The sequence below is a fragment of the Lygodium microphyllum genome, chromosome 9, assembly GCF_053477565.2.
Source record: "Lygodium microphyllum isolate KBCC chromosome 9, Lygodium_microphyllum_v1.1.10, whole genome shotgun sequence".
In the NCBI taxonomy this organism is placed as follows: domain Eukaryota; kingdom Viridiplantae; phylum Streptophyta; class Polypodiopsida; order Schizaeales; family Lygodiaceae; genus Lygodium; species Lygodium microphyllum.
The window spans coordinates 107,740,198-107,757,097 of NC_141143.1; the positions used below are offsets into that span (position 1 = coordinate 107,740,198).

General features: G+C 41.0%; 1 protein-coding gene across 4 annotated transcripts in view; it reads right to left on the reverse strand.

Moving 5' to 3' along the window:
- The window catches only part of LOC148031405 (RNA helicase, ATP-dependent, SK12/DOB1 protein), a 228,864-nt gene that overhangs the window by 98,618 nt on the left and 113,346 nt on the right, over window positions 1-16,900 (reverse strand). For all 4 annotated transcript variants that reach the window (XM_087684930.1, XM_087684931.1, XM_087684929.1 and 1 more), the window contains one exon: window positions 8,919-8,986. In XM_087684930.1, coding sequence (XP_087541056.1) covers window positions 8,919-8,986 — 68 coding nt within the window. The remainder of the gene's footprint in view (window positions 1-8,918; window positions 8,987-16,900) is intronic.

The window sequence follows — 16,900 nt, forward strand, 5'->3', positions numbered from 1 at the left end:
TTGGTACATCCGGCCTACAAGTCACCAACGGTCATGGATGATAGAGAGTTCCATTCAGACCATCTTGCTTATTTGACTTGTGTAGTCCCTGTGGATGACCACAATGCAGTGCTCGAGGAGCTAGGATGCTATATAGATCAGAGAGGGCATATGGCTTTAGCTTCTCCTACTTGTTGGAGGAGAGAGTCACCGATGAAGCCTTTATTTTCACAGTCCTTGCCCTGGATTGCTCTTCGTGTGCATGTGAGAGAAACTAGAGTGCCTATTCTCTCATTCACACAAAGATTTGCAATCGGCTTAGCACACGACAGTTAGAGCAGCTAGTCTATTGCAGCACTAACTTACGCATGATGAGAGCTATGATGAGCATGGGTAGTTCAAAGTAGGTAAAGTTTAAACACTTAACCATAACATTTAAATTTTAAAATTTGTTGTTTTAACTTTTAAACTTTGAACTTTGAAGTTTATACTTTACAATTTAAACTTTAGCATTTATAATGATCAATCTTACGTGCATCACTGCATTGTGTAGGTGAATGTTGATACATTCAAGTTGACGAGCGACACTCTTCCGAGTATACTTAAGGAGGTGGACGAGGAGGAGGAGACGATTTTTGCAGAGCTTTATAAAGAGCTTATAGCAGAAGATACTCGTCACACTCGTGGTCAGCGAGCTCGTGGACGAGGATTTCGAGTAGGTAGTAGCAAGGACCTGGTCATTCAACGCCCTCCATCATCCACGAGAGGTGGTTCAACTGGCTTGCAAACATATGTAAGGCGGGGCTCTAGTAGCTCACATCATGTGCCTCATGATGACATCCCCCCTTGCCTACATAGCTACCACCTAGGGAGCCATCATTTGATGATGATGGTAACCTCATCAGTGAGGATGAGTATGAGTGTGACTCATCATCGGATCCCGAGGAGTCATCTTCAGACTCTCTTGATGAGCACTCAAATGGTTCTGATGATGATGATGATAATGATGATAGTGATGCCTCATCATAGATTCATATAACATAGGTCTCTCTTTTTTTTTGTATCACATATACTAGACTGTAGTTGTATCGCATATTTTGCGCAGCCCATGCGACCGCGATGATCACTCCATGTATTCATCTTATTCTATAATAAAATGGCTATTTCCACTTTAAACATGTATTCTATGATCTATCATTTAATGATTTATGGTTTTTGTTATTTAAAAAATCATCTTAAATTTTTTTCGTACTAATATTGTACTGTACCTTATAAAATCATAAGGTACTATTTAGTACCGTATTTTATCATACCGTATCGTATCATACCTTTCATACCTGACAACTATGCATAAGGCCTAGATGTGAATGAATCCAAACACACAAATGTCGTGGTCCCTCCAAGATCAGAGCAATGGTGAGTCTCACTAATCAGTCCAAACGGAGTAATAGTACTCCTTAGAGTGGTATAAACCAAACTATACATGATGCGCAAGTGCTATTCAAACTCTTCCTCTCAAAGGTGATTGAAACGTGAAGAAGATGGTAAAGGTCAAGGTGTGTCTACCTCCTCCTCGAGACCATAATGCCTTCTTAGAGTCTCCAATGATGGAGAAGCTTGATAAGGCATTCAGGGATCCCTAGAAAAAGGTGACTGAGACATTATCATTCAAACTCCAGTCGCATAAGAGTCTTGCACAAAGACTAGTCTTCACAATCACTACAAGATACTCTTTAGAAGAGCACCAACTCCGATACCATGTGAAGATATGCTAGGGGTTACACTGAAGAAACACATCATCTATGACCACAACTAGAACACACAGACTTAGATAGTGACAAGCAAAACTCAAACCCTAATTGCAAAACTCAAAACTCAAACACAGACAAAAACTGAGAGAAGAAACTCTGAAGTGAATGAATGTTGTAGATTAATGTAACAATGTACAGAATGCCCAAGGGCAAAGCACTGGCGTATTGGAGTGTAACCTCCACCGGAGATAGATACCAAGTGTGTGACCACCAATTGAAGTCACCAAAGGCGAGGAAAATATCAAACGCTCATCACCAAAGAGTCACGAGACAAAGGCGACAGCAACGGATAATGCCTAACGAGGTGGGTGGCACTAAAAAACTGCAAACACAATAGTAGGAGAGCCACTAGGTGGATGGGAAAGCACACCAACTGCCGTTTGCTGAAGGGAAAACCAAACACAAACAACAGGAGGTCGCCTGACACTGAGGAAGGGTGCTACCAACTGTCACATAGTTGTTGATGGAGTCTCAAATACAAGCAGGTAGAGACAGATCGTGAGCTAGCAATGGCTAAAGGACCAAACACAATAGAAGGGAGAGCACCAAACAATGGGCGACAACTGAGGAAGAAGCCCCAGGTACTGGAGGAGCTGTGGAAAGTTTGGAAGTCGTCGCAAAGGTTGAACCACCACATGGATGAAGACTGTTGGCTGAAATCAGCACAAGAAAAGTGAGAACCTACATAAAAGGAGATGAGACTGAACGGTGGGCAGCCTATCTATTTATAGTTGTTGAAGCATGCCCCAAAAATTAGGGTTTTAGGAGACCACTAAAACTCTCTCAAACCACGCACCAATTTTGTGTTTTTCGTTAATTAAACGTGATTTGGGGCTGTTTAATTATGTGAATTGATTAGAAACAAGAAGTCACAAATGGCATGTTCTATCTAAATGGTTGATTCCTTGTACCATCATTTTCTATCTTTGACAAAAAACTTAGAAAGCAAAGATAAACTTTCACCTCTCCAAGAGAAACTGAAGGTTTTTTGTAGAATGTCTTCACCGGGGGCACCATATAATGAAAGAAAAAGTGCACACTTATAGCCTCTATACATGCAATGTTCTCCCCCTCACCCATATGAATGGGTGACTTAAGGGGGGGAAATTTAATTCGTGTTTCTTAAAAAAAACTTTGAAAATGAAGAAATCTATTGTCAAGCTGAACTTCAGCGCTGCCAACCTCCTCAATAGCTATGCCACCACCTCAAGCCTCAAGAGGATCACCGCCAGCTGCAAGTACAACAACTTCAAAGCTCTCCACCGCTACTCGAAATGAGTGACTAATAATCTATAAAGCATGTTTTAGCTCAAGAGGAGAGTTGCACTGGTACGTTGTATGGTATTGTCCATACGGTAAGATTCGTACCAAACGATACGGTACATATCCATACGGTTTCGTACAAAAAAATGGAGCTTTCCTGGCCACTATCTCTACCGCATCTCCTCGCATTCCGCTTGCACATGTCTTCTTGCATGGCCCTTTTTTTATTTTGTTGGGGGGGGATAGGTAGTTGGATTCCATCCAACTGGCAGCCTTATTTAACTCTTGACCCCTCTTTCACTGTTTGACCCTTCTCTCATCTACAAAAGGTGCTTCTCTCCTCCATGCTTCCGGACCAATTCAACAAGCACTTGCCATTCTCATCTACCTCTCTTGGATCTTGAATTGATGTGTGATTCGTGAAGCTCTAGTATCTCACTCTCTCCTCTTTCCCATCGAGAGGACCTGAGGGAGCGAGAGAGAGAGAAAGGGAGAGTGAGATGCTTGAGTCTTGACTTTTGAAACTTGAAACTTGAAACTTAAAAGAGAGGGAGAGGGTTGCAATGAAGTTGAAAGAGCATGAGTGAGAGAGAGGAGATGGGAAAAGGCTTGAGTCTTTGAGCCTTGAGTGTATCGGCACCAACTCCTATGCCTACTAATGAGGAAGCATGGAATGTGGGCATACCTTCAACCAATGTAGGAGAGGCCTCCACCAATGGTGGTGGGAGCTCCACATCCACATCTAGCTCCAATAAAAAACAAAGAGTGGAGGCTCATGCAATACCAGAGAGACAATCCTCTCTCTCAAGTGCTCAGTCATGTGCGTGGATCAGTTGTCTTTCTTAGAGAAAGGCAACGACTTGCGGACAGTAAAATTGCACGCACGGTGATTGAGTGTAATCTTGCATTCAATGTCCTAAAGCAAGAGCAATAGAAGAAGAAGATAAAAGCCAGTTCCAATGTGGGTCCATGTGAAGGATGGACCGGTGTCACATACAACGACATGAGAATGAAAAGATTGATGAAGAGAAGGAAAGGATTGATAGATTCCTTGATCCCATTCGCGCCACATGGATAAAATATGGAACAAGATGGTAAAAGCTAGTGCCAATGTGGGTCCATGTGAAGGATGAACCAGTGTCACATACAACAACATGAGGACTAAAAGATTGATGAAGAGAATAAAAGGATTGATAGAGCCCTTGATCCTATTCGACCCACATGGGTAAAATATGGTTGCTCCATTCTCACTGACGGATGGAGTGATTGTGCGAAACGGGGCATCATCAACATACTCGTCTGATGTCCACTCAGCACTTACTTTTTGCGGGCTGTACATACCGGCAACAGGGGGAGGAAAACGACCGGTGCATTCATCTTCCGCAATGTTCGGCAAGCTATCATTGAGGTATACATTGCCTTTTAAATTTGTTTCACTTTTTTTCATTATACTTTATGCATAACTATCTATCTCCCTATTCTCTCTAATATTCATCTCGATTCACTCTTTCCTGCAAATCCCTCTCTCTCTTCATTCTTGAATCTTGAAAGTTGAAATTTGAAAGGCTCAACTTTCTCTCTCTCTAATCTCCAAGTATTGTTACTCACTTGTAATTCCCTCGAATGTGATGCGAATTGTTACCGACAATGCATCGAATTCTCAACGCATGGGCCATTTGCTTGAGGCCGAGTTTCCCACAATTGTGTGGACTCCATGTGTAAGTCATTGTTTGGACTTGCTTATGGAGGACATTGGGAAGCTCAAGTGGGTGAAGAGGGTAGTCTGCAAAACTACATCAATTGTCACCTTCTTCACGGGAAGGTGAAGGTGCTTGTGATGTAGCGTAAGCATGATACGCTCGAGTTGAAGAAGCTTTCTTTGACTCACTTTGCTTACATGTGGTTATTGTTGGAGCGCCTTTATGAGATGCAGTTGACAATGGTGTCCACTCTATGGAATGAGTGGGATGGGCATGAGACAAAGGAGGCCAAAGCCATGCAATGCTTGTGACTTCATGATTAGTTTTGATAAAAAGTATGTACCAGTGTAACTATCATGACTCCCTTTTATAGAATGTTACATACGAGTGATTGCCACGGGTCCACCATGGGCTTTCTTGTTCACTTCTTTAGAGCAGCATTGGTGAAGGCATATGCTTACACAGTGATCACAGAGACATAGCATGCACATATTCTAGAGATAGCGGAGAGGAGATGGGCACGGATATATAAGCCCATCGATGGTTTTGCTGCATTGGTACATCCAACCTACAAGTCACCAAAAGTTATGGATGATAAAGAGTTGTGTTCAAATCAACTTGCTTGTTTAACTCATATGGTCCCTATGGATGACCACAATGTTGTGCTAAAGGAGCAAGGATACTATGCGGATCAGAGAAGACATGTGGCTTTTGATTCTTCCACTTATTGGAGGAGAAAGTCACCTGTGAAGCCTTTATTTTGGTGGCAAAACTTTGGATATGCATTGGAGACCCTTCAGCGCGCTCAGCCATGAGAGTCCTTGCTCAAGATTGCTCTTCGGCTACGTGTGAGAGAAATTGAAGTACCTATTCTCTCATTCACACAGAGATTCGCAATCCGCTTAACACACAACAATTAGAGAGGTTAGTCTATTCCCGCAATAACTTACACATGATGAGAACTATGATGTGCATGGGTAGTCCAAAGCAAGTAAATACTTAAACATAAAATTTAAAATTTTTTGTTTTAAACTTTAAAGTTAATACTTTACAATTTAGACTTAAGCATTTACAATCTTATGTGCATTGTGTAGGTGAATATTGATATATTCAAGTTGGCAGGCAACACTTTTCCAAGTGTACATAGGAGGTGAGCAAGGAGGAGATGATTTTTATGGAGCTCTATAGAGAGCTTATAGCAGCAAATACTCATGGCACTCACAGTCAACGTACTCGTGGGCAAGGAGCTTGAGTAGGTGGCAACAAGGGCATGGTCATTCAGCGTCCTTCGGCATCGAGGAGGGGTGGTTTGAGTGGCTTGGAGACATATGTAAGGTGGAGCTCTAGTAGCTTACATCCGGTGCCTCATGATGACATTTCGCCCTTGCCTACATAGTCCACACCTAGGAAGCCATCATTTGATGATGATGGTAACCTCATCAGTGAGGATGAGTATGAGAATGTCTCATCATCCGATACCGAGGAGTCATCTTCAGATTCTCTTGATGCGCACCTAGATTGATTCTGACAATGATGATGATGATGATGATGCCTCATCATAGATTCGTACATCTCTCTCTTTTTTGTATCTACTATCATTGAATCCACATGCCACTACGATGCATCATCCATGGACCATGTATGTACTAGACTCTAGTTATATCGCATATTGTGGTGCAACCCATGCGACCGTGACGGCCACCCTCATGTATTCATCTTATTTTGTAATGAAATGGCTATTCCCACTTTAAACATGTGCATTGCGTTCTATCATTTAATGATTTATGGTTTTTTTTAAACCATGTTAAAAAAAAATTGGTACTAATATCATACTGTACCCTATAAAATCATAAGGTACCATTTAATACCATTTTTTAGCGTATCATACCTGTCATACCTGACAACTAGGATTGTCTTCATACGTAGTACACGCTGATCTATATGGTATGATTTGTACAATAGAGTACGGTACGTATCCATACAATTTAGTACAAAAAAATAGGCACTTTTTTTCTTCAAGTCTACATTTTTTTCTTTCTTTCTTTCTCCTTTCTTTTTTTTTTCCCTCTTTCTTTCTTATGGCTCTCTCTCTCTCTCTCTCTCTTTTTTGGACAAATCGGTGCGGCGGCGGGCTGAATCTCAATCTCTCTCTCTCTCTCTCTCTCTCTCTCTCTCTCTCTCTCTCTCTCTCTCTTTCGTAAAAGGTCTCTCTCTCTCTCTCTCTCTCTCTCTCTCTCTCTCTCTCTTTCGTAAAAGGTCTCTCTCTCTCTCTCTCTCTCTCTCTCTCTTTCGTAAAAGGTCTCTCTCTCTCTCTCTCTCTCTCTCTCTCTCTCTCTCTCTCTCTCTCAAGCCCACACTTCTCTCATATGTCTTATATGTTGATCATTCATGTATGATGTATCCACTTCCATCTATGTACTTGTAAGTTGTAGATAGCAGTAGCACATGTTGCACATGCAACATTAGCTTTTGGCATATTACCCTCAAGTATTCATCTTAAATACTCTAATAGCATTGCTATTTAGACTTGAGACATCTATTCTATTATCTTTAGTCCAAAATAATCAAGTTTTTTTTTCTACTAACATCATACCGTACATTATAAAAACTTAAGGTACCATTTAGTACCATATTTTATCGTACTGTACCGCGTCATACATTTCGTACCTGAAAACTATGCTAACAACTATGCTCAAGAGGGCCGGCAACATTGATGGTTGCGATTGAGTAGCTCTAATACCAAATGTTGGAACTAGCTATGGAGGAGAAAGAAACAACAAACGGTAGACAATAATAGTGAAAGAAAAAGAGAGTGTATTCACTACTATTGAGAGGATTGAATGAATGTACAAGGTCTAAAGGTTGACCTAACCAACCTTCCGCACAGTAACTAGAGTTAATTTAACCAACTCGAGGACCTAGTGTCACCACATTAAAGTCCTAATACACAAGGTGTCCACACCACACTTTGGCACTTAAAATAAGTGTCCACACACCACAAATCGCATCGGGCACTGCCCAAAATTGGCAAATTCTAACAGGCGGAGTGCAAAGGAATCCCCCATAGGTCCAAACAATAAACTGGACAGTACTCTGAAAGGAGTGCAGAGGAATCCCCCATAGGTCCAAACAACAAACTAGACAGCACTCTGCACAAGCATTGTAGTAAAGTACTGCCATGGGGGGTCTGTTTGTGCCCACTCATGCCAAAAGGAAACTGCAGAAGCTCCTACCAGGGTCCCCACGCTGTCCCCCTGTTGCATCCATGCACAACAATGAGCATCTTCCCTCTAAGTTGTCCTGCTGCCTCCAAGATCTTGACACTCATCTTTTAACACCATGTCAGATGCAAGCTGAAGCATGCGATGAATGAGCACAAAGGCACCACAAAATAAGGCAACAACCATAAACATATAAGCAAATAGCAACCAAATCAGGTGCATGAACAGTGTTGATAGGGGTGGCAAAGAGAAGGAGCTCACTGCGAGGTTGTGATGCCATGGTCCAAGGATTGAACTGGCCCAGTGATTGCCAAACATGTCTATAGCAGTTTCATAACAAATGAATGAGAAAGAAAGACAACATTAGGCCCAAACAAATGAAAATGCTAAATAACCCTGAGTACAAAGCTCCCAGCATTCCCATTAAATCTCTAGGATTCACAAGCAGAAGATGACCAAATTGCTAATTTGTCCCTACAACTCTATTTGTATGAGCTATCACCCCACAGCCAAGTACAATCTATTCTTTTGTTCAAATCATATACTTTGAGCGTTGCTCATTTTCCTTGAACTACATACCTATCATGTTGAGGATGATTCACACCTAAACAATCTCCATTTTGTAACTTCAAGGTCTGACATGCATGTAGTACTTATAACTTTTTCAATGTTTATTCAACACATAAAATAGGATTACAAATAGCAAGCAATGATAATGTGTGTTTTTAGTACTTTAAACTTTTTCAATGTTTATTCGACACATAAATAGGATTATAAATAGCAAGCAATGATAATGTGTGTTTTTAGTACTTTAACCTTTTTCAATGTTTATTCGACACATAAATAGGATTACAAATAGCAAGCAATGATAATGTGTGTTTTTCACATTTTTCTTGAAACCATATAAAAGTGATCTATTTCATAAAGCATTGAACAGTCATTACCCAGTGACAAATATCTTCTTTCGTTTTGTGCGCCCTATCCAATTAGCAAATTCCATTGCATTTGGCACCTTAAAATCCATGCCAAAGTAAAGGTCAGCTGACAAAAATTTAACTACCTCACATCAAAAAAATTATTTCAAAGGTCAACAACATTATATGAACAAGCTTGAGCCACAAAAAGGTTCTTTTAACATTCCACATAGAACATGAAGTAATATAATGTAAACCTCATGTGTACTAAATTTTCTAGCATGCTTCACTGAGGCTGTTTGAGAAATGTGAAACCCGAAACGCTATAGAACTGTGAGACCAAGAGAGGAAGAGACATAGAAACAGCAGGCAGGGACAGGGACAGCAGGGGATGGACAAAACCAGGGAACAGGGATCTGGACTGATTGCAAAATAAAAAAGGCATTTTTAACTGAAAAAACAGTTTCAGCTCAATACATTGAACCATACTAAAGTGAATAAATATGGAAATAAATTTTACAGTTAAAAAAAATAAGTTTTCAATGGATTTTCTCACAATATCACATAATGAACATGAGACAAGTTCTAAACAAGTGTGCACATAAAATGAGACACTGCTGTCCCAATGACAAATATGCCTCAATGTCCAAAATCCAATCGCAAATACTGTAACTGCCCAAAGTTCAAATCATATAGATAATGGAGGAGATATTATCCAAAAAAACTGAACATGAAGAGTCAGAATGACTTGAGCCAATAGTAGAATAAAAGCAAACTATAACTTCTAATAAAAGTCATAGACAGTCAGCAGCTAAGCCTGCAGCCTGCCAGAAAGTAATACACAAAACAATGACAAACACATCAATCATGACCAGCAACAAGCTACAACTAAGACTTCTAGTAAATCAAGCATCATCATCACCATCATCATAAATTGTAGCACTACCATCCACATCTGCAAGAGTATCAATATCTGTGGCATTCAAAGTGTTGGCCTCATGATCATGAGCGCCAAGGTTAGTCTCCACCACACAAGCATTCTCCTCCTCGTGCTCCATCTCCCACTATGTAAATGGATCAGCCTTTGCTGAAGCACTTTTGCATAGCACCCTCACATTATCAGCTAACAAAGACTAAATCATTTGTATTTTCTACTTCAAGGTGATTTCTCTTGCTTGACGCAATTTGACTGTTGGAGGCCCACAATTGTTCTACACAGGAGGAGCTCACAACTTGACTCAAGATGCAAATAGCTAACTGCTGCAATTCTTGCTCATCTGACACAATATACTCCCACCATAAGGCAGCCCCAACCTTGAAATGGTCCTCCTATGTATCCACACAGCCATAAGAGCCTTGAGACTACATGCACTCTGAGAGTTGATCTCTGATCTTACACCTAGTACTACCATCAGGCACCATGCGCTCTAGAACAATGCCCCAACCGTAGCTGACCTTTCCATCATTCCCCTAAACCTTACCTCAAAACTCGTGGTCCAAAACAACAGTTGTTGCATGTAAAGGTGCATCTACGTAGTGTGCTCAAGGTCAGGTAGGAATTGGAAGGAGATTTCAAGGGATTACCTGAGGCCTTGGAACAACATTCCTAGTCCACACAACAAGAGGATTTAAAGGAATTATGTTCTTTAAGAAAGTTGTGTCCCCTTCTAAGGGCTTAGATTTCATGCCACTCTCAATTCGCTCTTCAAAGGAGTTTAAACACAGAAGCTATGCTGACAATAGCAAAGAAGAAGAAGAGGCCTTTTATGGACTTCATAATGCAACCATACATATCAGAATAGCTAGCACTAAAACTTGTAGAAGGCTTTCTACATGAAATTCAAATAGATTGGGGAAAACTTGTTGAGAAATAAGGTGATGTGATCATCACCTGACTTGGGTAGGCCAATGCTGGTAAAGTCAACAAATAGTTCATGAAAAACTCACATCCCCCAAGAACTCTACTCCCTTTATGAAAAACTCTTGCAGCTCATGCTTGAGATTATGTGAGATTACCTAGTGGCATGTGTGAGATGTGGGGAGCCAAAGGACAAGCAAAGACACTGCCTATGGGACTGTCCCAAAGCTTAGGAGATATGGAGGAGAGCCCTCAAGATGACATTCCATGACACAACAAAGACAAGCCCCGAACATGTGAATATGACAATGTTCAGGGAGCCAATCCTTCCTCATTGTTGGACAGCATCTAAGCAAGATCCAACCTCCAAATTACTCACAAACATAGTGGACTAGCAAACACTATCACACATGGGAGCTGAACAAGTATTATAGCGTGGCACATTTGGACCGCAAGGCATATCCATGTTATAGACCTTTAGGATGCATCCACATTCAAGACTCATTCACGGCTTTGAATAGAGATCATCGACTCTTCATGGAAGATGGGAGAGGATGCACAGAGGCTCTAAGAGGATGGAGGAGGAAAGAAGCCTTCCTACAAACTTGGAACTCTGGCACTTTTCTCCATATCGCCCCTCTAAATTTCTAATGGTCTCACATTATCACTCACCATATTGGTTGTTCACACAACTAGAGTATTTGTAATGCACTTAAACACTCTCTTAAGAGTTCCTTGTAGTTTATATTTTACTTCGGGGCAATTCTCTTCAAGGTGTTATTAATAGATTTTTCTTTTCTCGGGAAAAAAGAGATCCATATATGAAGATTGTCATGACAAACTCTTGTAACTCATGGAAAACTCCTGCAACCCATGATCAAGATTGATATGTGAGCTTAAGATCAATGACTAGTTGTAAAGAGTAGTGCTATAATTGGTAATAGAATTGAAGAGCCCTTGCATCAACTCAACATTAGTTGTGACATTTCAAGCAGTCCATTGTCAATTAACATCATCGTGGGCAAGATGAGGATCAGGTATAGCCTATAGTAAGATGCCTAGTTTCCAAGGGGCTTAGGACTCAAGTACTTGTTGCATGAGGTTCAACCAAGCTATGAAGTTCAATCCTTGAAAAGCACCTTATCGGTAAAGGCATTCTTGGTCATTGCAATTGGAGTAAGAATACCAAGTCTGGGATAGGGATGGTGCAAAATTGCTAATAGAATTGAACATAAGAGCCCTTGTATCAACTCCACATTAGGTGTAACATTTCACACCTTCCACTATCAATTAATATCATCATGGGCAAGTTGAGGATCAAGCACAGCGTCCAAATCAGCAGCTAGTTTCCACGGGTCCTATACCCCAAGGACTCAAGCACTTGTTGCATGAGGTTTGACAAGTCATGAAGTTCTATCCTTCAAAAGTGTCTTGTCGGTAAAGAATTCTCGGTGATTGCAATTGGAGTAAGAATGCAGAGCATGGGATAGGGACAATGGGGAATGGAAGTAGAGTACACTTAGGGATTTGCACCAAAGTGCCCATCATGCATAGGCAATGTGTGCACTATGGATCCAGTGGTGGTGCAAAGAGACTCACTACATAAGTGTATGGAAACTGTGTGAGTAGTTTAAAGACAAGAAAATGCTATACCATATGTAGGAGTTGGATAACCTTGCATATCAATGGTCAAAGATTGAGAAGCATAATGCATGAAGATTTCCAACATAAGCACCAAGAAACACAAGTGTACTCACTTGTGGGTAAATGCATGGAATTATCTGACCTATATCCACAAAATGTGTAACTGTGCCCAAGAGTATTGATTATGCAACAGTACTCTGTCTATGCCCATCAAAGGAATGACTAGCTCTTTAGCAGCCCTCTACAAAATAAAATGCATGGCTCGTAACTATTGGGACACTCTAACCTACATGGTTTGAACACTTCTAAACCAACTAAAAATGAAATGGATGCTCTAGAAAGAGCTACTTCCTCCGTCAAAACACATGATAGACTAAATATCCAAGCTCCTAATGTCCCCGCCTGAATCAAACTGAGGCTCACATGCATGAGATGATAGGCCATGATAAACATGACTGCCTAGCAAGGTTTCCAAACTACCTCTTGAACTATCCCTCCTCTTTAATGCTATGTAAAAAACAAGGTTTATTCTCAGGGAATACACCTATAAGAAATCATCTATATAGCATTCATTCTAAGTATATTAAGAAATATCCTTTCTTGACATGGTTAAAAGAAAGGTTTGGTGGTACAAAAAAAGAGTCTATTTGAGTTCCACCTTCTTAATACATATATCAAGAATCCTTTGCAATTTTGGAGGGAATCCCTTGAGGAAAAATAAACTTTAATTCAAAAAGTATTCTTTACAGAGCACTACTGTTCTTTAGGCCAAAATAAACATGGGACCACCTCGTGTGAAAGAGGTGTTGTCATTACTTGGTGGAGTGGTCCAGTGCTCAAGTTTAAACTCCTACACCATTCACACACACACACACACACACACACACACACACGTGTCACACTAGACATCTCACTTTTGACGTACTTTCTTTCTAACTTTACTGCATCGTCTCTGCTCTAGCTCTACTGCATCATTCCTATGCTTGGAGCTCTAGAGTGCATTGCAGGGTTGGTAGGGAAAATATAGGCACTCTTTCTTACTATGCTATGCGATGAGGACCCCAAGGAGCAAGGTTGCTGCCAGTTGAGCCTCAACCAAGCCAACATCGAAGAGCAAGGAAAGAATATCAAAAACCCGTCAAAGCATCAACAAGGATTCAACACCATCACCGAAAGCTGAGACTCATTAGAAAAGCACTCCCAATACAAGGGCAAGTATCATGAGGACATGTATTTTTGAAACCTCACTTAACATGTGGATTAATTTTTAATCACATGATTAAGTAAATGTTGCAATGTGAGGTGCAACTGGGGTTAAAGTAAATTTACAAGCCCGGAACCCGAAAAATCACGGGATGTCGAAAGCACAGGTTGCTATAAGTTATGTCGCACAGGTACTTGGTAGTATCTGGTGCCACTTGTTCGACTAGGTCATCCATTTGGCCATAAGTGTCAGTTGGTGACACTAGAGAAGTGGCGTTTAATGGTACCTAATGTCAATCTAATGGTCAAAGATGGCGCAGAGACACTCCGGAATGAAAGTTGCCTAGCCAATTTAATTACTGGCGAGTCAGTTTATTTTTCATAGAACCGAAATAATTATTAGATTAATTTTCAGTATTTCAAGACTGAAAATTAATATTTAATTATGGAAAATGCTGGAAAAACCATTTGGAAAGGCTGTCACTTGTCAAAAATGCCCATGCAAGACTGAAAAATGTCTTTAGAGGCTGGAGAGAGGCATTTTTATAAATTCTGCAAGAGAGAGGCAGGGGAGGCTGCTGGTCTGATTTGCAACCATTGGAGGACCTTCTGAGACTACCAAGCGTAGGAGAAGACAAATCAACAACAGGAGACAGTATCTACAGGCTGTTGAGACAAGGGAGCAGCATTAAAAAATTGATTTCCTTCAGTTCTTTGCATCTACAAGCTATTGTGGCAGGGCAGCAACTGCACTTGACTGATTTCTAGTCATTCTTCATGACAAAATTCTGAATTTTCTCTCTCTACAGCTTCTCCTCTCATCTCCCAACCATTTCACAGCCTTGCTCCGAAGATCTCAACATTTGGACCCAGGGAGGTTGAGAAATTGCAAATTTCTCTGCTGTAAACCCTAATTTACAGCAGAAATTAGGGTTTAGCAATAGCCTTGGGAAGCGTGCCAAAAATTGGAAGCTCCAAGACTTGGATTCAACAAGGCTGAAAGTGAATTTCAGCTGAATTCACGTGGAGGACTAGCCAGCCATTGAATTTGGGGCATTTCCATGGTCTATGAAGTGGGTGACGGCCAATTGAGTGCCCGAATCAAGGGGCAAAATAGATTGAAGACTTGCTCGTCACTTTGGACAGCAAGGGGAGTTGAAATACCGATAGGGATTGCGAGAATCCCATTGTAAATCAACTTTTTCTTCAATAAAGCTAAAGAAATACCAAAAGGGGAGCCAATTTCAGGGCCAATTGGGAGTGCCTTGTCCAAGATTAGTAGGTAAATTTGTATTTTCAAATTTGCATTTATTGTTTCTTGCTGTAAATAAGTTGTAATCAGGGATTTACCACCCTATCCGAGGAGGAAGGCTAATTTCATGATTCCATTGCCTGGATACCACTCAATCCCTTGATTTGGTGGACTCGAGGCACCTGATTGCAAGCCAAAGCTTTGTGCTAGTGCTGATTTTTACTCTCAGTTGAGAAATTATAGTAATATGTCTTCATACAATGAGATGGATTCGAGCAATGATGATCCCTCTCAGTATGAACAATCACATGGGAATGAAGGAAATGCAATGCCTAACCTTGGTCAAGGCTCAGACCATGGACAACAAGCTGAAAATGTTGTTGTTGGGCAAGATGCACGGCCTTTAAGGCAGTAGGAGGCTGATGACCAGCAAAGTGAAGAGGAATTTGATAACCAATTCAAGAATCAGATGAGGACAGTAGCAAATCTCTTTGCTGAATTGGCAAAGGATCCTCAATTTACCCGATTTTTAAATGCTCCAAAGAAGGACAACAAAGGCAAGAAGAAGAAGATGTCTTCTACACCTTCGGGACAGCAAGATGCACCGAAGATAATGCCAAACCCTTCATTTGAAGCTCCCAAAGATGTAATGAAATAAAACAATTGGTATCTATGGGGCAAGGAATGCAAATGCAAGGCCATCACGGAAGTGCCAATCCAACGGATTCTGGACAGCCAGGCGTGCATGCTATGATGGCGCAACTAGGATATTTTTGTGGAAATACGATTTTTCATGCTATGGTTGGACAAGGATCGCATATGGGAATGTATGGCACAAATTCCAACGATATGCAGCAACCAATGCATGGTGTGCAAGGCCCAATCTATTCGCGTATGGCTGGAAATATGCAAAACCCTATGTATGGCAGCATTGGCTTGATGCCTGGGGCACAAAGTAGCATGTTTGGTACTGCATCTGCACCCCCAAATGCTTATGGGGCTCAAGGAATGAATGTTGGTCATACAAATGGTCTGTTTGGCGTTGGTTTTGATGTAAATTCAGCAAATGCACCCTTTTTGCAGCAGGCAGTGAATGACAACTTGACACCCAAAGGGGCAACAAAAGACTATGATGAGAGCAGTGTACAAGATAGGCTGAAAACTTTGACTTTCATTCAGTAGTTTGATGCAGCCTATTCAGGGGGGAACTTCACAGAGTCCTCAAAGATTCGAAAGGTAGCCACTTTCTTGAAAGGGAATGCATTACAGTGGTGGTCGACTCTTTTAATGCAAGGTAGAGCACCGTCAACGTGGGTACAATTCAAGCAAATGTTTGCATCGAATTGGTTGACAAGTACCTTTGAGGTGGACATCATAACAGCTTGGAATAAAATGGATGCTAAGGAATGTAAGAATTTGGAGTAATATAATAAGAAGTTTTGGGATGCATTGCTGCCTATTACTTCTTATCACCCCGTACCCCTTCATGAGAAAGTGGAAAAATATGTTTGTGGGTTGCCCAAAGGAATCAGGGAATTTTGTATTAAATCCATCGTGTCTAGCATGTCTCAGCTTATAGAGATTGCTGCTACAGCCGATGCTTTGCTACGTGGGAAGGATTTGGGGTTCCTAGAGAGTGGGGAGAAGCCGAATAAAAAGTTGTTTAAGGCTAAGAAAATGGGAAAATCTGAATATCAACATGAAAAGAGGCCAAAACAACAAAGAAAGGGCTCGAAAAAATTAGCACAATGTAGGGAATTGATCGCTGCAAATAAATGTTTTATTTGTGAACAGGAGGGTCCCATTGCAAGCAACTGTCCCAATAGGCAGCAAGCTAGAAAATCAGAAAATCAGGGAGATTCTAAAGGAAAGAAGCCTAAAACATCAATGGGATTGGTGCCCGATGTTGTTAGTGATCAGGCCAATGATGCTACTGAGTTGTGCAGAGCATGGGGCAAAATTAGGGATCAACATGCATTGATTTTCTTTGATAATGGTGTACGAGCCAACTTCATCTTTGTTGACATGGCCGCCTGCCTAAGCATCAGAGAGGAT